This window comes from Dama dama, chromosome 11, assembly GCF_033118175.1.
Source record: "Dama dama isolate Ldn47 chromosome 11, ASM3311817v1, whole genome shotgun sequence".
In the NCBI taxonomy this organism is placed as follows: domain Eukaryota; kingdom Metazoa; phylum Chordata; class Mammalia; order Artiodactyla; family Cervidae; genus Dama; species Dama dama.
The window spans coordinates 71,027,714-71,052,950 of record NC_083691.1 but is presented as its reverse complement, the minus strand read 5'-3'; the positions used below and the strand labels follow the sequence as shown (position 1 = coordinate 71,052,950).

At 36.5% G+C, this 25,237-nt stretch overlaps 1 protein-coding gene across 1 annotated transcript in view; it reads right to left on the bottom strand.

Moving 5' to 3' along the window:
• NRXN1 (neurexin 1) overlaps positions 1–25,237 on the bottom strand; it is a 1,175,743-nt gene that overhangs the window by 728,933 nt on the left and 421,573 nt on the right. The window contains exon 5 of the mRNA XM_061155451.1: positions 772–1,073. Within this exon, the coding sequence (XP_061011434.1) occupies positions 772–1,073 (302 nt within the window). The remainder of the gene's footprint in view (positions 1–771; positions 1,074–25,237) is intronic.

The following is a 25,237-nucleotide window of genomic DNA, read 5'->3' as shown; positions in this document are numbered from 1 at the left end:
ATATATACTGTAATAATATGTCTCAGTTAAAACCATACAGTATATGGGGACCCATAGGTAGACTGAAAAAGTGGTATTTTTCTATTTTTCTAATATGTAGACTCTTGGAAGAATTTTTTAAAAATATAATCAAATAGAAATGGGCATTTAGAAGATGAACTGGTCTCTGCAGAGACATCTGGGGCTTAACATAAGTGTCTGTGCTAAAAAAGAAAAATATCTTCATAAATGGATTCTTTAGGAGATCTGGAAATCCCCAAAGTCATTTTCCCCCTTCGGGGGCTTTTTCTGTCCTCATTTCAGAGATTGGGCTGGGGAGGAAGTAGGGATCGACACAATCCTGAATCACAAACACATTGTTGTTTGACTTTTCTTTTTTTTTTAACTACAAAAAAGGAACTGTGATTTAATGATCCCAATGTACATGCTTCCAAATGATCACCATGAAAACTATAATTTAAAATCAAAGAAACAAAAAACCAAAAACACAACAGAATCACACACGTCACAGGAAGGGCAGGTCTCAGGGATGACCTTGCAGCCCTCTGGGAAACTGTCACATGTTGATGAGTCAAAACAGCCTTTGGGCCCCTGGAACTTTCTAGATATGCCCCTGCTCAAGTATGGCAGGAAGATTTATCTCAGAAGAAGAAAAAGCTAATTTGTAAGCGACTCTGAGGAGTCTCATGTTGTTAGGGTTTGCAAATACCACACAAACACAGCTGTAGCGAGAAACAAAGCCAGTTACTCTCTTATCCACTGCGCTGTTACCTGACGCAGATTCCTGGTGACTTTCACATCATGCCAGGCATTATCATTAAACTTTCCATTCACGGGCTCCACTAGTGCTTCAAAGGCCCCTGATCCCAAATTAATGACCAGAGAGACAGCTCCATTTTTCAGGGCGAGATTGACATAATCGGCTGATTTCCCGGTGTGAAGCATCAGTCCATTCCTCTGAAGGGTTTTAAAGGACAGAGTTATTTCATCGCTGCTGCTTTGAATGGGGTTTTGAGACAAGTCGTAGCAGAAGTATTCCGATCCCTTGAAAGTGGCAATATATTCTTCTTTTCCTGGAGGAAAACAGATACACACATGCATAAGTAAAGAAAATATACTATGCAAATTACCAAATCTTAACAGAAACAATCACTAATCGGCCCCCAGATTAACTCTTTGTCTAGTTAACATTTATGACAAGAGCCTTGTCAGAGTTAAACAGCACTGTGACAAAGTGAAAGGGTTGGTTGATCAGTCATGTTCAACTCTTTGTGAACCTGTGGACAGAGGCTCCTCTGTCCATGGCATTCAGGCAAGAATACTGGAGTGGGTTGCCATTCCCCAACAATACTGTAGGTGGCAGCATATTTTTAAGAAACGTCAGCTACTGGGCCATCAACTGCAATAGCTAAATCTGACATTCTTGAAAATTCAATTAATTTTTAAGTATCACTACAAGAGCTCTGATCAGAGCAAGTAGCTCTGTGATATCTCCAGGGCATGAGTCAGGTACCATAAATACATATTGGATGGTTCTACTCTGCTGGCAACAATGGATTCTAAAGTGTTTGCAACATTCTCTCCACCCAACTGAGGTTATTTTAATTTTCAGTGAGGTATTTATATTCAAAGATCTTTTCAGTGAAGAGCCAAATATTTCCACCATTGAGAAACCATAACAAATTATCAGGTGAGGGGAAAGTAAAGAAGCAAAATAACAGAATTTGGTCTGGGAGTGAATAGATTTCTTATAGAGCAAATGCATTTTTTTTGCTCCCTGGGTGGAGAGGATAGTGATAGAAGGTCTAATGGCAGAAGCTGGATTATTTGTTCATTCTCTGATCTCACCAAGCAGATGGCAAGACTGGCTTTTATGAGACTGGTAAGAATTCCAGCACATTCTCAGGGGAATAGCATGTAAATGAGGTCTCAACATTTTCTATATTTCTCAGTCTTCTCCACATTTATTTAGGGGTAACAACGTGGATCCCACAAAATGTTAAATCAAATAGAAATGGTGGCTATTTGGAAAGAGCAGTCTTTTCCCACTAATTAAGTGAGTTTAATTAAAGGAAAAGTAGAAGCCAAAATCTCCCTCAACTCTCTAGGCAGTGATGGCATTGTACCAAGAAAAATGAGACCGTATGGTCTGGACTCAGCTTCTAATAAACTATAAACATAGAGTTACAAGTGGTACTAGAGAATCTGTTTCACTGGTAATACAGCATCTCTACTGTGCCCACTGGAGGGTTCATATACCAACAGGGGTCTCACTTTTATCTTTATCCTGGCAATAGGATTTTAACTCAGCACTACTTGCATTCAGTAGACATATAAGTCATGTCTTTGCATTGGAGCTCAAATCAAGGTCTCAGCTCATCAAGGTCCAATTGACTGACTCTCTGGATACAGAAAGCATCGTAACCAATACAGGCAGTCAAGGCACTGAGTAAGATAGTGAGCACCTAAGAACTTTCACAAGAGAGTGAACCCTTGAGGAAGAGTTATTACCACTAGTGAACCATTAGTGAAGACTAGTGGTCAGGCCAAATTCACTACAATCTAGCCAGAGTCATAGCAATGACAGCTTGATCCATACTAAAGGGTCCCTTCCCTTCACATACTCAAATTATTAGCTGAAATCCACAAGTGCAAGCCCAGTGCTAGTCTTCAGCAATAGTGGAGGGACCAACACTGACCTAATCCCTTTCTCTGAAAGTCTACAGGTTAGGTGTTTGCTTCTCAGGTCAGTTCAATATGGCAAATGGCTTGATATTGGGAGCCAGCACAACTAAATATTTATGATATAATGAAGGGGGAAAAAAAACATAGGCTAAAGTATGAATTTAGATCCTAGAGGGCCACGTGTTAACTGTATTGGGGGGCAATTATGCATCTTTTAAAATTTCAATTTCTAAACATGGTTAGTCATATCAGTCTCTCACGATATAATGAGATTATGCTGTACAGACATCTGGGAAAGTTGGTGGGCACTAGAAATGGTAGATGTCTTCCTTCTAACCTAACTAATGTAATAAATACGATAAATGATCTAAAACAAATAGCATATGCCATACTTCATTATGAAATCTAGAAAACTCTCTTTAAGATCAGTTATAGAACAAGATGCCCGCTATCAACATACTGTGCTTCAAGTCCTAGCTAATGTAGGAAGAAAAGAAAAACTTAAGAGCATTATCAAGAGTACAAGTGGAAAAAAAAATCACATTAGGAAATATAATTGTACAATTGAAGGACCAAAAGTATCTTCAAAATCTATTAGGTTTAAGATACTTCAAAAAGATTGCAGGGTTCTATGAACTGGGGAAAACTGATTTTTTAAACATATAAACAGATCGATAGATTAGGTAAAATTCCAACAAAAATATCAATGATTTTTTTTTAAAGCAAATATGAAAAGCTGCTTGTATAAATTCTATGGGAAAACAAAGAGCCCAAAATAGCCAAGATAGACCAGAGAAAGAAGATTAAGGAAGTTTCCTGTGTAAAGATGAACCACTGTTAGAAAATCGTGATAACGAAGATAATTCATTAGGATAGACAAAAGGAGAGAATAAAGATATTGATCAAACTAAAAATAATCTTATGCATATATGAAAATGATTTATGTCATCAGGCATTGCAAAACAGTGAGAATAGTACAGATTAGTCAATAAGTGGTGTTGGGACAACAGGTTAACTACATGAATAAAGTGAAATTGAATGTTTACATTATTTTGTTTACAAAAATCAATTCTCCATGGACTAAGAAGATAAATTAGTGAGGTAAACCTGTAAACTTTTTGTTAAGACAAGAAATTATGATATGGAAGTATGGAAGGATTTATTAAACAGGCATAAAAAGACATAAAATATTGACATATTCAACTGCATTAAAATTAAGAACACCTGTTTATCAATAATACCATAAAGAGAGTAAGAATCTAAATTAAGTTGGCAGAAAATACTTTCATACCATATTAATCTGCAAAGGAATACAACACAGGATTTGCAAAGCATTCTGATCAATCAGTTTGGAAAAAAAAGATGAAAAATGGGAAAATTGGCAAAATATGTTTGGATACAACTGAACAACAACAATTTCATAGAAAAACCGGTAATACTATAAGAATAAGTAAAAAGATGTTCAATTCTTTGAGTCTTCAGGGAAAGGCAAAACTCAAATTCACAATTCATTTTGCAGCCATGAAATCGACAAAAATTGACAAGATAGAAAAACTCCAGGTTTTATAAAAGCTATAAAAAATAGTCATTGTTATCCAATGCTAATTAGTGAGAGTGCTGGTGAGTTTAAAATCGACCAACTGCAATAAACACTGTTTGGCCTTGTGCTACCCCATGGGAACATCACATGTTATAAAGGTACTGGTCTTTAGAAAATGGTTACCATAATCAATAAAAATAACATTCCCAATTTCTTTCAATCCATTACTCTCTCTTCACTGCTCTGATCATTTGATGAGTAATAGGAACATGGAGCCAAGAGAATTCAAGGAATAGGGAGCCAAGAGAATTCTGGCTCATATCCATATACATACATCAGATATGGTGAGATTTACTTATCTGAAAGGGATATTTGCAAACTTTTCATCCCCACTGAATACTCAGAAGAGGTCTCTGAACCAAAGGAAGTTTTAGAGATCTTCTAGCCCGAGTTTTTAGTTTATATCATTGGGAAAGTGACTCCATTTAAACATGGAGTTTAAATGACTGTCAAATTCAGAAAATGCCAGTCACAGAAGAGGACTTGAATTCAGCCTACTACCCTTAAATACTAAATAACAGAGACTGGGTCCTTTAAGAGACTTGTTGCTAGTTAAGAGGCTGTAGCATTTTATCCAACAGACTTCACATCATTCCAAATATGATTTATGCAAAATAAATCCAGATAATGTGGCAGAGCCAAAGGAAAAGTTCTAAATATTAGAGTTCGTAGTTCACTAGATGGAAATCTGTGAAGTTATATGAATGTCAATGACATTTCACACTGTCATATTTCTATTACTCAAAAATGAAAATATATCACTCCATTTATGTTGTTTAATACCAAATTAAGATAATTTAAATTTTCATTAAATGTAGCCATGCAGTTTTGGAAGATTTCACCCTGAAGAATATATCTTTACGTCAAAAAGTCATAAATGAGACATGAATCTAAGCAGGGAAATATTTTTGTTATGTTCTTTTTCAAGAAAGAATTTGTTTACCATATGAGAATATGTAAGTCATTCAATTTTCTTTAAGAGGACTATAATTCGTCCTTGTTACCATACTGTCTTTATCATTAAGTTCTGTGCTATGTCAAATGCAAATACCAAGTAGCACAGTAAAGTGTTATTCATGCTTTCCTGTTGAACAATTAAAGATAGGGTCTACATCCATTTTAAAAGATAAGATCCAAATATCTTATGCATTTCTAATATGTTCTAAAATAATAAACATCAAAAAGAAATTAGATTCACAACTACAGGAAAAGATGCTCAACTTTATTAGAATTCAGAGAAATGCAAACTAAACCATAATAAAATACCAATACATTACATTACAATGAATAAAAAAAAAAAAAAGTGAAAAAGACAAAATGTACCAAGTGTTAGGATGTGGAGCAACTAGAACTCTTATGTATTTCTGGTGAGAACTGCTTTTTTGAAATTAGCACTATCTTTAAAAGCTAAATTTGCCTATCTTACGACCCACGAATCTCCCCTTTACTTATAAGTATACATCCAACAAAATGAACACAAGATCATCAGAATGACACGCTAGAATGTTTACAGCAACAGTCTGCATAATAACCTCAAACTAACGGTACTTAAATGCTGATCAATAGTAGAATGGATAAATAAATTGGGGTATAATTATAGAATATTCTATTAAACAGCAAAGAGACTATATGGTCTATAACCACATGCACAAATATGGATAAATTTCATAATGATAACATTGAGTAAAAAAAAAAAAAAAGAAGCCAGACAAAAGAGAAGATACTTATGATTTTATTTATATTAAAAAAATAAACAAAACTAAATCTCTACTGTCGTAAATCAAGGTACTGACTGCCTTTGGTAGAAATGAAGAGGAAACTAGTTAGGAGGACATTGAGGGTACTAGCAACGTTCTGTTCTTGATTTGGGTTTTCTTATATGTGTGATCAGAGTGCAAACATTCATATAGCTATACACTAATGATACGTGCACTTCCTAGTATTTATATTTCAAAAAATAATTTAAATTCACAATCTAGATGACTGAGAACAAAATAAATTCATCTGATAAAGTTTTTTCTTCCTGATTAATAGGGTGATATGAGCAAGACATTACTTTATTAATAGTACTTTTATTAGTAAAAATGAAAATAACAATAGTAATAATACCAACTACACATCACTTTAAAACTTTTCTATGTTTATCAATGTCCCTTAATACCATTTGCTCTCCAGAGCAACCTCTCAAGATTTAGAAAATATATATAAGCTGCATGGATATAATATAATTGTTTGAGGGACCATACTCCAAATGTGCTGATTAACGGATCACTGTTGAGATGAAGGGCGTGTCTACTACTCATCATAGAAATGCTATGACAGAATTAGAGAAACATTTAAAAAATAAACTGCTCAAAAACTTGATTTATTTTTCTAATATTCTATATTAATTTGCTTTCTGTTATAAACAATTGGAGAAAGAGATATCTAATGGGTACCACTGGATTTTAATCCTCACCAATTTTCAACTCTCTTATGACTTAGACAAAAATACACAGTTCTTGCTCATCTAGTTTTCTGAAGGAAAGTTCAATGAAAAAAAATCTAAATTGTATAAAATCTGAGTTCTATTCTGAGGTCTAAAATCATTCAACTGAACAAGGAAGAATATGTAGAAAACATGACTTCCCAGACATGCCAGATAAAACAAAGAAAGCTAAATCTAGAGGATTTAGAACATAAATCAAAGTGTGAGAGAGAGAAGTCGCTCAGTCATATCCAACTCTTTGCGACCCTATGGACTGTTGCTGACCAGGTTCCTCCGTCCATGGGATTCTCCAGACAAGAATACTGGAGTGAGTTGCCATTTCCTTCTCCGGGGGATCTTCCTGATATGAGGATTGAACCAGGGTCTCCCGCACTGCAGGCAGATTCTTTACCATCTGAGCCATCGGGAAACCCCAAAGTGTGAGGGAGACACCCAAAAAAGCTCAGGTAAGCATGGGTTACATTCATAGAAGTTCTTAGAAGAGCGATGGGATGGTCTTCAGGTGGCTCATGCCTGCTATCACACTCCTATTTAGACAAGCTGGAATTTATTGGATATATGTTGAGATGATAAAAGGCTTCTACATTATATAAGGTAGTGTCAAAAACCCTCTAAAGAAAAATTTAGAAGATACGTGACAGAACCATCAAACACCAGGAAGGATGTTCCCTAGAGGAGCAATTCCATTTTGCAGCGAATCAGGGGTGTGAATAGAATCAAAGCATAAACGCTATGAGAAAATATATCTCAAAATAACAGACTTTATAAGAGAGCTATCCATAGGTGGAACATTTCATTTGCTAGAAAACAAATTTCTCATCACAGAAAGGACTTAAACATAACCAAAACTTAACTGGATATGGCAGATGGTGTTCAATCTTTGGATGGTCAATTGAACAAAAGGATCCTTTTCAACAGCAAGAATTACTGATTTCTACTTTAGAGAGCAGAATATTCGACAAAAAAGAAAAAAAGGTTATATGACTTCCCGAGTTCAAGCACAAATTGATTCTCAGAGCAGTGCCCCTTCCCATTGCTTATGCTTTGGGTAAAGTCGCACTAATTTTACCCTATGTTGCCACAACTTTCAAGTTCACTGAACTTCTTTACTAAGTGAAGGACCTGCAAGGAAATGACCCTAGTTCCTAAGGCAAAGATATCTATGGTCAGAGAGAAGTCTTACTATTCCCACTTACATAGAGAATGTCAGGCTATTTTCTGAAGGCAAGAATCTGACCTACATTATTGTTCTCGATTATCTTGCTTTTCATATACACAATCCCAAATCGCATAGGTTTATAAGGTTTCACTATACCTTAAAATATATTCTAAGGTTGTGTTCAACACAAACCAGGAACTAAAATCAACACATTAAAAAAAAAAAAATGAACAAAAACTGACATTTGAGTAAGACACTTGTTTCATTTGTTTTACTGCTCTAGAAGTCAAACACACAAGAATATCATGCCAAAAATATCCTTGACTAAACAAAGGTACACGCTAGAAGTTTACATTATTAAATTAAATAACGACCCTGGCTGTCTCTGACTATGAAGATAAAGCAAGCTCAGAAAAGTAGAAAAAGAAGGTCTGCCTATTGAATCACATCAGGTTAAATTCTCAGTTCCTAAGAAATGTAACAGAAAACAGAAGAGTTTTATTTGCCAAAATCCTTTGTAATTTATACTTTAAAACAATCAATTGATCACTGTAAGGAAAAATAGCATTATTTTAAATGGAGAATAGTTCTTTATCTGGATTTTCTATATGATGAAATGTTATAAATCATTCCAAAATTCCCCGATATGATTCAACCTACAGAAATTCTGTGGTTAGCTTCTATTGTTTGCAGCAAGAAATAAAGCTTCATAAAATATTCATTATTCAAGGTTTTATTTCACTTCAGATACACCTCAAGGCAACCAATCCAGATGTACGTTGCCAAGTATCCATCAGATAACCCTAGAAAAATAGGCACACTTTTAATGATGATATATGTGAAGTCATTAAATATGAAAGTGAAAGACTTAGATATTATTTGACAAATGCTTTCATTTATTAGATAAAGAGAGTGAGGGCTGAACAGATAAAACCATGATCACATTAATTAATTACAGTAAAATCATAATATGTAAATCCCCCTTGCTTTCTTTACTCCAATCTTACTCTCTTCCTTACTCCCTAGATAATGGCATGAAGTGAGCCTCTAACTAATGACCAAAAACTAAATACCATTTACACTTGAACATACTCTAAAAAATAAAAATAAAAAATAATAGGACACAGCTCAATACTCCAGGACAATTTTCCAATTCTATTGTGCAACCAATTTGCCTTTGTCTGTATAACTGCAGGTGCCGGAACCGAACAGGCCACTCCATGCTAACTGGCCTGATGACCGTTCACTTCTGCACAGATCAGATGACAAGCAGGAAAAGTCAGAAGCAAACATTCACCAGGTGTGCAATATTGCCATTTCTGGGCCTGCCTCGGGCTCAGCTCCCACAGCTGAATCTACTACTAGACTTCATCATCTTTTAACCTGGTGGATATCAGTGACACAATCAAAGCAAAAACAGAGCATTGCATGTGCTGTGCCTAGCCACTCAGTCGTGTCCTACTCTTTGTGACCCCGTGGACTGTAGCCCACCAGGCTCCTCTGTCCACGGGGATCCTCCAGGCAGGAATACTGGAGTGGGTTGCCATGCCCTCCTCCAGAGGATCTTCCCAACTGAGGGAAGGCAGATTCTTTACCATCTGAGCCACCAGGGAGACCCATAGTGTGGTGAATATAGGCTTTCCAAAGCAACTCTATATAAACTTATGATTCCTTTGGGTGTCACTGAATGAATGCCTAATAAATAAATAAATAAAATATATGTATATATAGCATATATACTATTACATATATAATTAGAGGATTACAATGATGTTTATAGCAGATTTATAGATATCCTGTATTTAAACATATATACATATATAAACATCCCTCATTTATACTATTCCTCATTATACTATGGAGGCAACCCATTCTAGTATTATTGCCTGGAGGATCCCATGGAAAGAGAAGCCCGGCAGGCTACAGTCCATAGAATCGCAAAGTCAGACAAGAGTGAAGCAACTTAGCACACACTCACACATTAATACTGATCAGTATAAACTAAAAACACTTGGATTTTATTTTATGTATTTATTTTTGACTGTGCTGGGTCTTTGTTGCTTTGAGAGGACTTTCTTTAGTTGTGGTGAGAGGGGGCTACTCTTTGTTGCAGTGCAAGGGCTACCCATTGTGGAAGCTTCTCTTATTGGGGGGCACAGCTTCTAGGTGTGTGGGCTTCAGCCATTGTGGTACACATTCTCAGCAGGTGTGGCTTGGAGGCTCACAAGCGCAGGCTCAACAGTTGTGGCACATGGGCTAAGTTGCTCCATGGCTTGTGAAATCCTCCCAGACCAGGGATTGAACCCATGTTCCCTGCATTGGCAGGCAGATTCTTATCCACTGTGCCACCAGGGAAGTCCAAGAACACTTGAATTTTAGAGAACCACACTTTGCACCAGGAGAAGGGATACTGGAAACCCATGGTGTGTCTTTGATCTTAAGGCAAAGAATATTGAATCCAAAAAGTCACAAATGTAAAGCCTAGTAATGAAGTTCAAATTGAGAGGGAGATTAATAATCCATTCAGGCATCATTCTGGTCAAATTTTTTTTTTTAATTTTATTCCATGTACAATGGGCAGTCATTGGAGTATTGCAGGCTGAAAAGTGATAAGATTTGATCTGCATTTAAAAAAGTTAAGTCTGACTTCTATGTAGAGATTGGATTCTGGATATGTATGAACGTGACAGCAATGAGACAGTTATAAACTTGTAGATCATAGGAATGGGGGCTATAGAGTCATATACAACTGGGTTTGAATCCCACTCTCACATTGTGAGTACTTAAATAATAATCACTCATTTTAAAAATCTGTTTTCTGCTCAGTGAGTGGAGGCCTAGGAGCTATATACATGATGGTTAGTTGTGAGACTTAATATAACACATGTGTAATATATTTATTAGAATCAAAATCCAAGGGATATGCTCATGGTATATAAACATGAAAGGATATTTATTTATGCATTCATTATATTTCCTCAGTCACTGATTTTAAACATGCACGCACTGTCACTTTGTTTCCCCATCTCTTAATAATATCCTGGACAGACTTACTAAATCTCTGGTCTTTTGGTTATTAAAGACTCAGGCTACTTGATAACTTTCACCTCAGATATGATATAAATTTCATCCCTCAATTCACAGTCTGAGTTGAGGAACAAAGGGAGGATGTGGTGTAACCACAAACATCTTTTTACCACCTGCCTTAAAACCTGGCCCTTCCAGTATATTGGGATGGAGTTGACAAAAGGAAGAGAACAAGACGGAGGCCATTGTTGCAGTCTCCTTCTATTGGTTGTACCTGCTTCTTTGGTTCATCCTCCCTGACCTCTAAAGCCTTTGAAATGGTAGACTCAAGTGCACTTTAGGACCTCATCACTGCATTTTCCAAACATAATGAGACAGACAGAGAGGTGGGGATGGGATTGATTCATCTGGCCCAACGTGCTTCATCCTCTGGTTCTAACACATTGCATCTGGCTCCTGTGATCCCCTGGCCCCACAGCCCAGCAAGTGGCCTTCTTGTGAGTAATACTGGCCAGATGGTTCAAGTTCCAGACTAAAGTAGAGTGTCTGCATGACCCACAGAATCTTAGGCATCCTGGCTACACCAGATGTTGAGAGTGTAGGCTATCCTCCTTTGTCTCTTTCCATCCTGCCAGTTCCCTTTCTCCTCAGTAAGGCAAAGGCAGGTCAGCAGGTTTGATGCAGACACTGTCATGCATCAGGAACCTAGAATGCAGACAAGCTTCTATTGCAGTCTCTTGTCTCTATTACCTCGGGCAAAGGAAGCAGACTCTCCTTGGACGGTATATTTTCATGAGGCCTATTATCTACTGACTCTTCTGTCCACTCACTCATTTCTAATGCTTGGGTAGATAAGGAAGGTGGGAGGTAGGGAGGCAGGAATTGTGTTAGAGGTTGTCAAAAGATCATTTTTGCTGTCTTCTACTAAGTGCTGAGGGAGATAAGTGGCCAGTGTTTAGAGATTTTCTTTAGAGTAGAGGTTATTTAAATTCTGTTTCAAGGGGCTTTAATCAATTCTATGCAAAAAATTTATCCTCAACATTCTGTTGTGAATATAAAGAAGTTTGCTTTATATTGCCTGGCATATAGTGAGCAATCAGTTGTTGGTTATCGTTATCATTACTGGTTATCGCTATTATTACTGACTCTGTGAGCCCATGAACTATAGCCTGCGAGGCTCCTCTGTCCATGGAATTCTCCAGGCAAGGATACTGGAGTGGGTAGCCATTCCCTTCTCCAGGTGATCTTCCCAACCCAGGGATTGAACCCAGGTATCCTGCCTTACAGGCAGATTCTCTACTGTCTCCATCTGAGCCACCAGGGAATCCCATTACAAAAGTAAATATCATATTTTAAAAGACTGTCCCATAGTTTTTTTTTAAATCGGCTTTTTACCTAATAACTTAATAACTAGCATATCATTTTGGCCAATACCCTAATTCTAGGAAAATGTTGGTTAATTCAGTTTCATGCTGTAAAAAAGAGATGGAAGGAATAGCATAAAGGAAGAAAAAATATGTTTTCTATTGATGACTTATTCTTTTAAAGAAGTTTAAATTTGGATGACTTTCAAATGATTTCATGAGGCTTTTGTGCTTTTTTTAACTTTCATTTTTCATTCTCTAAGAAAAAAAAACAAAACAAAACATCATACTAAAGATCAGGAGAGTTGAGCCCTGGTTTCGACTCAGCTACCTTCAGCTCTCTGTCCCTTTGGTCACCCCACTGAGCCTCACTGGGGCTCATTTTCCTCCCTGGAAAAGTGACATAGCTGGCCTAAGTGATCTCCAGTGATTCTTTCAATTTTAAAATTTTATGGCCCTATAACATTCTTGATCTATTGAGCCACTGTTTCACTGATTCATTCAATAAACATTTACTGAGGCTCAACTTTGCGCCAAATTCTACTACTGCTTTCCTGCTGTCAAAATCACATAACAAGCTAGAGTTAAAATGTCTTTAAAGTTTCCTGATGATGCTACTTTTACAAAGAACTTTCCAAAGCAACCCCCCGGTCTATCTCAGCTTCTAGAGATACTTTTCCTCTTAGACTGTAAGGACTTAAAATTTAAGAAAAATAAAGCAACACTGAAAGTGTTCTGTTCACACTCTATCAGAAGCAAACTTTCTATTCTGCTCACTTTTCTTCCTTGTCCAGAAGCAAATACCTTCAACAGACTTTCTGGTTCAATATATGCTGGGGTGTTAAAAGAATGTACTTGATGAAACTTTTTTTCTCCCAAATTTAAGGCACTTTTCCAAATAAATGAAATGCCTAGAATAATAAAACATTTTAAGAAGAGGATAATATTTTACCATAAGTTTATATGAATCAATTCAGGACCATGTATATTTCTCTAATGAATGTATGAAAGGATATATCAACAAAGAATAGTGTTTTCCAGTCAACAACGACTAACACTTTCCAGTGGATTAGTTTGGAATTAGGAACCCTGGGTTCAGTTTCCCCACTTAATGGTTTGTGCTACATGACCACGGTCACATATGTAACCGACTCTGAGTTGACAACAGTACAATGACTATCATGATGTTGCCATGCCACACCTTCAGATTTTTAAAAAATAAGGATTGATGATATAATGATTTTGGAATTATGATTATTAATTATATACTGATTCTTCCATAACCTCCCCACACCCATCTATCATAGCTGTATTGAAAGCATCATAAATCAACACTGTCAAGCTCAGCATTTTTCAAACTAGGTTTCTCGTCTGCTTTGAATACTATTTTCTCAAGTCTCCCAAGAATGGTACAAAACTAGTACCTTTCTAGATACACAGGAGAGAAGTTATTCTGTTCAATAGATTTCTTAGGTCTTTATTTCTTTCCCAACACCAGCAGAGCTCTAGCCTCATGCAAATATACTGAATTTATTGGAAAGAATTTGGAAGTGGTTTACAGAATAGAAGGGATTGCTGACCCGTGAAGTTCTGGTAGGGAAGAAACATGGGGAAGACCTAAGCTCCTCACAGGTTCTGGTCTCCTATGATGTTGTATCACTCATATAACTCAACAACAGTGAACCCCAGTCTCCAAGTAATTTCACTTGAGCTCTGAATTCCCCAAAGGGGATGAAATTTGATTGGTCTGGCTTGCATTGGTCAGAAATATTTATTCCCAGCTCAGATTTTTATGATTGGAATAGGAAAACAGGCAGGATTACAAAACAGGGGTACGTGTGGGAATTATTATAAGAGAACAGTCTCCTTGGTTAACACCTGACATTGTCAACAAGTTGGTGCTGGGATCTAATATTAAAAGAGCAAACTTCCTAGAATGTAGAAATTATTATAATTACCTTTTTAGTGCCACCTACAATATAAAATATGTCTTAGGCTCCAATTTTTAAAATATGGACACTGGCTGCTTTTTGATTAACAGTGAAACTTCATCAGAAATCTCAGTGAGTCACATAAATGTAAATTTTAGTACAGGAAAAAGGAGACCTATGTAGGTTATGAGATTTTTCTCTGGCATCTATAGCTAGGCACAGATGAAGCAGAGATGAGAATCTGAGTCTCTAGACTCAGTTGATCTCAAACAGGGCTGGTCATCAGAATCACCTGGGAAACATTTTAAAAAATTTTATACAATACAGGTAATATAGCCAGTATTTTATAACAATAAATGGAGTATGATCTTTAAACATTGTGAATCACGATGTTGTATACCTGAAACACATAATACTGTACAACAACTACACCTCACTAAAAAAAAAATAAGAAAAAGAAGTATATTTCTAGCACCTACTCCCTTAAGTCATATTTTAATAAGATTTGGAGTAATACTCCTGATACTTTATTATTATTATTTCTTACTTTCCACTTATTTCCAGTAACAAATTAAGCTTGAAACTCAATGTTTTTTTGTAAATTACTGGGCCGTCCCTTCCCTTACTCTCCATCGAAAGAACTCATTTCCCAACAGTAAGCACAAAATGTAGAATAACATAGATGAAATATAAATGAAGCAATCAAAAAGCAGAGCACATTCTCACTTTTTAGCTTGGAAGTCATTTGACTGATGAGAGAACATTCTGGCCAGACTGAATAATACCACCTCTTAAATCGGTAGCTGTAATTCACAATGCATCTGTTCACTTCTCGCAGTGAGCATTCTCCGGTCTCAAGGATAAGACATATTTCCACATTCACAAGCTGTAATTTACATACTTTTTTTCACCTTTTCTACCTGTTGTGAGTAAGCCAAATACCCTGTTGAAACAAGTCTTTTCTTTCTACAGATCACTGACCGTGACATTGTATAGCAAGAATATGTGGATATATTTTAGATACTATGCTTGAAATAAGTTGCCTATGCCTCATTTCCCTGCATTACATGCCCTTCTCATGAACAATCAGTAAACCATAAAAGTTAAAGAGATCTTGTAATTCAAAGTCTCGAAAATTTCTTCCTAGGTACTCAGGATTCACATCCTCTATATAGACTTTGTACTTGCAATGCACTCTTGTATTGTTTTTACCTAGAAATGGTAATTGATCTAAATTGATTTCAAAAAGGTTCACCACTCAAGTTTGAAAAACACTGATTTACAAAACTACAATGAGGTATCTCACACCTGTCAGAATGGCCATTAACAAAAAGTCTACAGACAGTAAATGTTGGAAAGGGTGTTGAGAAAAGGGAACGTTACTGCACTGTTAGTGGGAATGCAAATTGATACAACACTATGGAGAACAGCATGGAAATTCCTTTAAAAACTAGGAATTAAACTACCAAATGACCCGGCAATCCCACTACTGACCATATATTCTGAGGAAACCATAACTGAAAAAGACACATGTACCCCAAGGTTTATTGCAGCACTATTCACAATAGCTAGGATATGAAAACTACCTAGATGTCCATTGATAGATGAATTGGTAAAGAAGTTGTGATACATGCACACAATGGAATATTACTCAGCTATAAAAAGGAACACATTTGAGTCAGTTATAATGAGGTAGATGAACCTAACAGCCTATCATACAGAGGATAAGTCAGGAAGAGAAAGACAAATACTGTATATTAATTCATACATCAGTTCAGTTCAGTTCAGTCACTCAGTCGTGTCCGACTCTTTGCGACCCCATGAATCGCAGCACTCCAGGCTTCCCTGTCCATCACCAACTTTCGGAGTTTACTCAAACTCATGTCCATCGAGTCGGTGATGCCATCCAGCCATCTCATCCTTTGTCGTCCCCTTCTCCTCCTGCCCCCAATCCCTCCTAGCATCAGGGTCTTTTCCAATGAGTCAACTCTTCACATGAGGTGGCCAAAGTACTGGAGTTTCAGCTTCAGCATCAGTCCTTCCAATGAACACCCAGGACTGATCTCCTTTAGGATGGACTGTATGTGGAATCTCAAAATATGGTACTGATAATCCTATTTTCAGGTCAGCAAAGGAGACGCAGACATAAAGGACGGACTTTGGAGCACAGTGGGGGAAGGAGAGAGTGGGATGATTTGACAGAGTAGCATTGAAACATACACCTTACCATATGTAAAATAGATAGCGAGTAGGAATTGTCTGCATGATGCAGAGAACCCCAAGCCGGCTCTCTGTGACAACCTAGAGGGTGGGGTGGGGAGGGAGGTGGGAGGGAGGCTCAAGAGGGAAGGGACACATGTGTACCTACGGCTGACTCATGCTGATATCTGACAGAAACTGTCACAATAGTGTAAAGTAATTATCCTCCAATTAAAACTACATTAAATTAATCAAAATGAAAAACACCGATTTAATTCAGCCTTTTCACTCTACAGCTAAGAAAACCAAGGCCCAGAGAACTTAAAAGACTTGGCACGAAGTATGTAGCTTGTGAATATCTCAGACCGGAATATGGATCTCTGACTGAATCCTGTGGTCTTTATACCAGATTCTGCTGCATTTCTAATGCTGTTTTAAATAGGTTTGAATGGAACATCTTCACAGTATCAGAGGGAAGAAAATATTCATTTGGAAGAATATAGGGCAGTCTGGCTCTTTCAACATGACATTCAATCCTGACTTAATCTCTTTCTCAGATAACTAGTTTTCCTAACTGCAAGACAACATATGTAAAATTTTAGCTTTATAGCTTTCAAGTTGCCAGTTAAGAGTACCAATATTTTTTCTCAGCTATAATCTCAAAGTGAAGTAATCATCTTGACTATCTTACCGTGTTTGCACTAATTATGTTAAGCTTCTCAACATCAAAATTTTAATTCTGCAGGTTATTTTGATTTATAGTACTATAATGAAAGTCATTGACTTAAACATTCAAATATTGCCACTTAAAAACAGACAGTGCATTTTATTTTAAATTGATAGTATTGCCAATAATGTGGGGGGAAAATCTGTATCTTTTTTCAATAAAAAATAAACATAAATTGAATATATATAACTATATTGACAAGAATTGAATCAGTGACTAATTAGGTATATCAGACTGAGGTTATTTGATTAAATGTTTAATGTTCACAGTGGTTTTCAACTTGGCATCACAACAAAACCATCTAAAGAGACTTAGAAAATATTATTGCCTCAGTTCCAGACCCCCACCTCTATACTCATTTAATTGGCCCAGTGAGTGTCCTGGGCATGGGCACTTTTAGAAGTTTCCCAGATGATTCAAATGTATCAACATGGAAGGGAATCATGGGTTTAGAAAGATATGACCTACACATTTAACGTGTAATAAGAGTTCCTTTATAAATGTACTAATTTAGTTACAATAATGTGACAAAATATTGCAGCTCTTTACGTTATAATTTATTCTTTGGATATGATCTGCCTGTGTATAGTATTGCTTTACATCTGCATTTTGTTGAGTAATTAATAAGTAGTTGGCATACTTTATTTCACAAAATGGCAATACAAGTGCATGTCCTCTCTTCCCTTTGATGTACATTATCAGACTGACCTTTGCAAGCATCTGATTTTAAACCACAGTTTTCTTTAAAAGGGCCAGTCGTTATGTAAAAGCACAAGCAAGGATCGTCAACCCATTCAGATGCTGACGTTATACATTTCCTTCCTGAAGGAAAATCATCTAAGAAGCAATGAAGAGTTGTACCACCAATTCAGGCAATCACATTTGCCCAAACACATAGAAACTCCCAAGTAGCTGAATTCAACTGTTTTCAGTTTTCTTTTAATAAAAAATTTTAGCCAATCTCCAAAACCCTCATTATACAAATATATAATGTTTATGTATTTCTGGTAAAATTTAATGCCAAAGTTCAAAGAAGGCAAACATTCTGTCTTGAATGGTGCCCTATTTGCTGGTCAGAATAACACCCAAAGCTGATGAAACGTCTATGGAAGCTAAATATCTCATGGTGGATGCTAAAAACAAGGATGTTCTACTCTGAGGAGAAAGCCATGGGAAGAAGTGCTGGGATTAAAGTGGATAAAAAAAGAATGCAGCGCACAAGCTGGTTTTGAAACAGTTAACAAGAGGAGCCCACACCCATCCACCAGCAACTGTCCTTGGCCGGCCTGTCTTTCCTTTACAGGTGACACCTCGGTACACCACAGGCTGAAATTTGAAGCATCTAAGGCTCCTCTTCCTTCTCCTAATAGACAAATGCACAAAGCACTGATTTTTCTTCCCTTGCTGCTGTGCCATAATAAACAATTGCTCGGGATTTTAACCAAGTCAAATGCTGACTAAAAGCCTCCTCACAAAAGCCTTTTAATAAATCCCTGCTTGTGTTTTCTTTACATGTATTTCAACTTGAAGACAAAGAGCTTTTTCCACATTTCCCTCATTTACTGCTTCTTGCTGGTCTAATTAAAAAGCACACTCTTTGAATGCAGAAAGGGGATAAAATGAAAGAGTGGGCCGATGGGTCAAGATGGAATGTCTGTGGCTCTGTCAGGCCTGTGAGTCTCTCCACTGACACAAACACTTTATTCTTCTAGCTCCGATTTGAGGAAGACACAGAAGCAGCCCTTCAGCCTTTCCTACTTCAGGTCAGGGTCCTTTTTATACTTGGCATACAACCTAGACGCATCTGAATTCTGTTCAAAATGGAAAGTTTTATGCTTCCAAGCAGTTCAAGTGCACTCTGTGGTCCTCACGTCCTGTGCGCTGCCCTAGAAGGTTTGAGGCACCTCTCAGGGCAAAGTGGTTTGAAAGCTTTGAGGTTTTCTTGGCGACTGGGAAGAATAATTTGACTTCACTTGGAATAAGATCATATGCAGCAGAAAAGATCTGCTGTGCTCAAGGTCACGGACCTTGGCTCTGTGGATATTCAGTTATTCAGCAGAATAACCACTCCACGCCTTCAAAGCACTTAGGATGCTACTGCAGGTGTTGCCTGCAGAGACCTTCCTGACAGCCGATGAGCTGCTGCATCTGTCTGTCCCCTGCTTGATGCTGTCTGTTCTGCTCTCTAAAAACCGCACTTCCTCTTTATATAATATGCCTGTATATGTTTGCAATTGTAAAGATTTTCAAAGAAATGTTTCCATGAATCAAGATCTGTATGTATGTATATAAAGGACTAAATAAAATATTTAGGGTGAAATAGACTTTTTTTTTTCTTAATTGCTGCATTTCAAAGCCTGAAAACTTAAGCCACATTTTAGAATGTGTTTGCAAAGTAAATCATGGAAGTCTCAAGGAATTAATTAACTCATCACTTATGGAAACATATTAAAGGCCTACTATGTGTGAGGCACTGTATTAATTGCTTTGAAGGAAACAATGTTGAATTAGGTATTTATCTTACAAGATGTTTAAAATGCAAAGAGGATACAAAGCATATCAGAAGCCAGAAGCATGCAAAAGAAGAGGTTATTTCCAGTGTTGAGATACATTTCATAGAGAAGGCAAAACATGAATGACTTCTTGAAGGATGACACATTTGAAATTTAGGAACTTTGGGGAGCAGCACTTCTGGTGAGGGAATGAAAATGAGTTAATATTTTGAAGTGAGAAGTCAAACAATTAATGAAATCTGATTAGAACTAAGATGATATGAAGAAGAATGGCAAATAAAGTGAGAAAATTTGGTTATGTGTGAATTGCAAAAGGCTTTGACAATGGAAAGAGATATTCCTGAAATTTTTATCAGGAATATCCAGCTGAGACTAAATTGTGAACTATTGATTGGCACAGACTTAGGGCCAAGAGGTGCACCTCATACTTTTGCTGTAAGTTTTGTTATAAGTATTAATATTATAGTTTTGAACAATGCACTCTATCTAAAGTGAAGGTGATAATTTCAATGTTAAAAATAAGGAGAGTTAAGCATTTGGAAAGTTACTCATGTTTAGTTTGAGAGAAGGGGGGAGACAGATGGATGGTCCGGCACTAGATATTTTTATTATTATTTTCTATCAAATAGATAAGCATTTATGAGGAAAGATACTTCATGTAAAAAGGGTTTACTTTGCACTATCTCCCAAAGAGGATGTTAGTCTAATGATTCAAAGAAGTAAAGCAATGATATATTCTATTGAACTGTGAGATATAATCTAGTAAGTTGCATTAAACACCATTAAATCATATTATGAAGAGACTTTATATTGTTTAAAACTATTATATTGAACATATAAGAAATAATAGTCCAAGATACTCTTTAAATAGGGTTTCCCAGGTGGCACTAGTGGTAAAGAACATGCCTGTAAGGCAGGAGATGCAAGAGACGTGGGTTCAGTTCCTGGGTGGAGAAGATCTCTTGGAGAAGGAAATGGCAATCCACTCCAGCACTCCTACCTGGAGAATCCCATAGACAGAGGAGCCTGGAGGACTATAGTCCATAGAGTCGTAAAGAGTTGGACATGACTGAAGCGACTGAGCGTGCACACACACCCTCTTTAAATATCCTACGTGGATGCCAACTTGTCTGATAGAACAAATTTAAATGTAGATGAATACAGTGCCTAAATACATCTTCTTTTGACTCTGTTCCCAGTGATGTGGTTAAGAGCCCAAACTTCAGAATCACAGTAGCCAAATCACCATTCCATCACTTATTAGCTTTGTGAACGGGGACAAGTTGTTTAAACATTATAATTCTCCAATTACTACTCAAAATGTGGGTAAAAGTAATATTCATCCAGTGGTTAACGGGTTGATGCTTGTAAAATTATTAGCACAGTGTCTGGCAACATATGTCATCCACTTTTCCTTGTATACAAGTTTCGTTTGTTTGTTCCTTAATCTTATAAAATCAGTTCCATCAGAGTTTTACTTCATGGCAAGCTACTTTCATTTCTTGATTAAGAAAACATGCTCTACTTCCGGAATCAAAAAGATATTTTCCTCTAGCATTTCTATAATATGCAACTCCTTTAGTGTTTATTTATATGAATGATACATAAGTGAAACATAATTTTACTTTATTTTCCAAGTGTATATTTGGTTCTTTCAATACTATCTATTAAATAAAACATTCTTCCTCAGTTTTTAAATACCACATTATCATATACTAAACTCCATATATACTTAATCCATTTCTAGACCCCATTTTTCTCCATATACATGTTTATCTGTTTCTGTGACAGAACCAGGTTTCTTTACTTATAGTCATTACATAGTATCTTTTAAGATCATGTTGGTAAACTACCCAAATTATCTTTCTAAAAAAAAAATTAGATGTTTATGCTTGCATATTAACTTTAGAATCAACCTGTCAAGTCCCCAATTCCTCTCCCAAAATTGAGATTATGAGTTAAAATGCCCTAAATCTGTCATTTAATTTATACCTTGAATCATCCAATCTAGGGACACATGGCTTGTATTTCCACCTATCTGGGCCCTATTTTGTATTGTTCTCGAAAGATTTATTATCTTAGAATTTTGTAGTGTTTGGATAAGCTTTTCAGATTCCTAAAATCTTAATGCAGGTAAAAATCCTAATGATTTAAATATCTACATTAATTTAATATACATAATGATTTGAGAGAAAATACAATTAACATTTTTGCATTGCCTTTTTTAGTCTTCTAATTTTGTTAAGTAACTGAATTGTTAAGAAAAACATTTATTCTTTTTATTACTCTTTCAAATATAAAAATGGCATTTATTTCACTATATTTATACACATATGTTTATAATTAGCAAGCTATAACATTTTAAAATTCTATCTATATAAAGGAGTAACTCCTACAAATTCCAGAGGAGACTATTAAAAAAAATAACAACAAGGGCAACAAATAACAATTTAATTGGAAACAGAAAACCAGCCCCCAGATGGCTAATTCTCATGACCCTGCAGTCAGAAATTAAGGCCTAAGCCATCTTGATGGATGGACATCAATTTTAGTCTCATAAACGTAAGAGATGGAATAACATTCTTTTATACTAACTCACTGGAGGACATTCCTTCCTCTAAGTTCAATCTCTTCATTAGTCCATCCTCCAGGTTGAGGGAAAATAATTCTTTGATATTTACCTGCCAATAATAACCCTGAGGGACATAAAATTACATTGAAAGTGCAAATGGTCACCTTCCTCTTGCAATTTCACTACCAAGGTATGAGAATGAAAATGCTGCAATTTTAGCCAATTTAGGACACTAGAGAGCATCTACAGGTTTGTTAAATATGTATTTTTCTTTATAAAATGATAATCACATACATTTCTTGATTTTGGTGTTGAAAAATCATGTCAAATGCAGGTATATTTCAAATGTGATCCCAAATAAACACTCAAAACCACATCCCAGAAAGCAGTGTTTTTCTATAAGCTGTATAGAAAAGTGTCTCTAATTTTCATTTCTAGGAAAAAATAAATAACACAAGAATTATTTCAAAAATAACAAGGCACTTCCTTCAGAATTAATACCACTTGGCATCTTTTTCTTTCACTGGGCTTTATTTTTCTTCTATAGAGCATTTATCACTACTTAAGTTATGAATTTATTTATATATTAATATCCGCATGCCCCACTAAAGTGGGAGCTTAGTGACAGTAGGAGACTTTGATTGATGTTATCTTGATGGTTGTCTACCACTGGATCTCAGGGCCTTGCACAGTGCCCAGAACCTCAGAGGCACTCAATAACCATGTGTTGACTGAATTATTTATAATTACTTAATTTGCCATTTGCACATGAGCACAAGAATGAAACACTAACCAAATAAGCTATTTTAAAATGTAAATGGCACTTTTTGTCATTATCATCTATGACCCTTTGAAGCTCTACTATGCTTAAACTTAAAAATCAAATTTGATTACAGAGCTAAAGGAAAGCTACTTGTTGAATATGAGATCAGGAATGATTTTTATTTACATGTCTATCTAAGGGGGAAAAGCAGGTGCTAATCACACATTAAACAAATGATTCAATTATATTTGTTCAAAGCGCCACCAAGGAAGGAAAACTGAAATGTGCCTTGAAGGCAGATACTCCACAGGCACTTACAAAGAGATTCCCTGAAAAGGAACACTCCGGTCACCAAGACCCAATGAAAGAGTAAGAATTAAGGTGGGTAGAAATGGCAAGGAACATTCTAGTTGTCTACAGAAATGTCTAGAAATTTCTGAAAAAGAAGATGTTGCTTGTCAAATTCTAGAAACTGTTGAGAGTGAAGATGTCTTAGAGAAGAATCAAGACAAAACAGGTGGGAGGCAGCTATTTTGATGACTGACTCTCTTCTCACACTAAAATCAGCCACCTGGAGTCTTTGGAACATTCTTGAACTTTCCTGCAAACAGTAGCACTATGTCCCTGCCAGATGCTGCATCAGTGACAAGTCAAAGCAGGGGATACTCTAAAATTGGCAGATTTGTTTAGTCATGAGGGTGACTCCTGGCTGGTCAAAAGAGGCATTTTGTATTTAGAAAGTTTGAAATTCCTTAGATGGCTTTCCAATAAGCACACTGTGATATGAGAGATCAGACTGAGGAGAATCAGCTCTTTGGCTGCAGATCTGAGATCTTTCTAGGGGAGGACAAAAGGGAGTCAAACCTCATCCATCTATTTTCACACTAGTGACACAAACTAGGTTCAATTATTCAGTTACGAAAAATTCAGTTTTCTTATGATTCCTCAAATGTTGTATTTTTTTCTGACTCTATACTTCTATTTTCTTTTTTTCTGTGACCTGTTCTGTTAGGGGAAGCACACTGACTGAAACCACCCACCCTGGCCAAGCATCATAGTAACCATTTGCATGAGTTGTTTTACAACAGGTCCTGGTAAGGAACACGGAACTAATAAGCCACCACCAACCGGAAGAGCTCAGGACGGGTCGAAAGGAGACACCCCATGTCCGATCACCTCCCAGAATCCTCTCTGGCATCCGTCTTGGCTGAACAAGGCACCACCAGGAAGGACTCTGAGTCAGAATGATTGGCTAAAGGTAACCCAGAAATTAATCCCATCACCATAAAACCACATGGCAAAGCTGTTCTCCTGGGTTCCCTTACCCTCCTGCTCTCCACCCGGGTGCCCTTTCCCAATAAAATCTCTTGCTTTGTCAGCACATGTGTCTCCTTGGACAATTTATTTCTGAGTGTTAGACAAGAGCCCAGTTTCAGGCCCTGATAGGGGTCCCCCTTCCTGCAACAGTTCCACTAGCCACATATTTCCAGAATCACCAAGAATCACAAGAATGCCTCATTTGAGCCATCTCTCTTTTAACCTCTTTCATATTTTATGCCCTTTGTTAAATAATTTTTCTTTTAGTTGCATATGATTCCTGAGGAGAAGAGGAGGAAGACAGAAAGAGGAGGGAGGTAGGAAGGTAGAAAGACTATAGACATGAATATACGATATTTTTATCAAAAGAAAATTTCTAATGAGCATGTGAAAGGCCAATTCAAGGTCAAGCATCACATTCTTTGAGAGAATATTATTCAATCTGGAATTCCTGTTTTAATATTACTTTATAGAATATCTATGCAATAGGAAGTCTCTTTAGCAACAATTACTTGCTAATAAACAAGTCATACGTACCAAGCACATATCAATTTTAGACATGTTTGCTAGGCCATTGTCTGGAGACTTACTTGAAAAAGAGTTGAAACTTGTAGATAGTAACCTAATTTTCCAAAAATACAAATTATTTCATTTATTAGCCAGTTTTAAGAGCCTCATATGTCTTGTTCTGGGTATTCGGAATACACGTGTAAGGTATGATATTTTCAACATTGGTAAAACCAGTTCAGAAAAAATCCCTAGCCCTCCAACAGGAAAACAGGTAAAAAAACATGAACAAACAATCCATGACATTGAAAATTAATGATTAATAAATCTATGAAAAATTATACAACTTTATAAACATTCAGTGAAATACATGGAAAGACAAAAT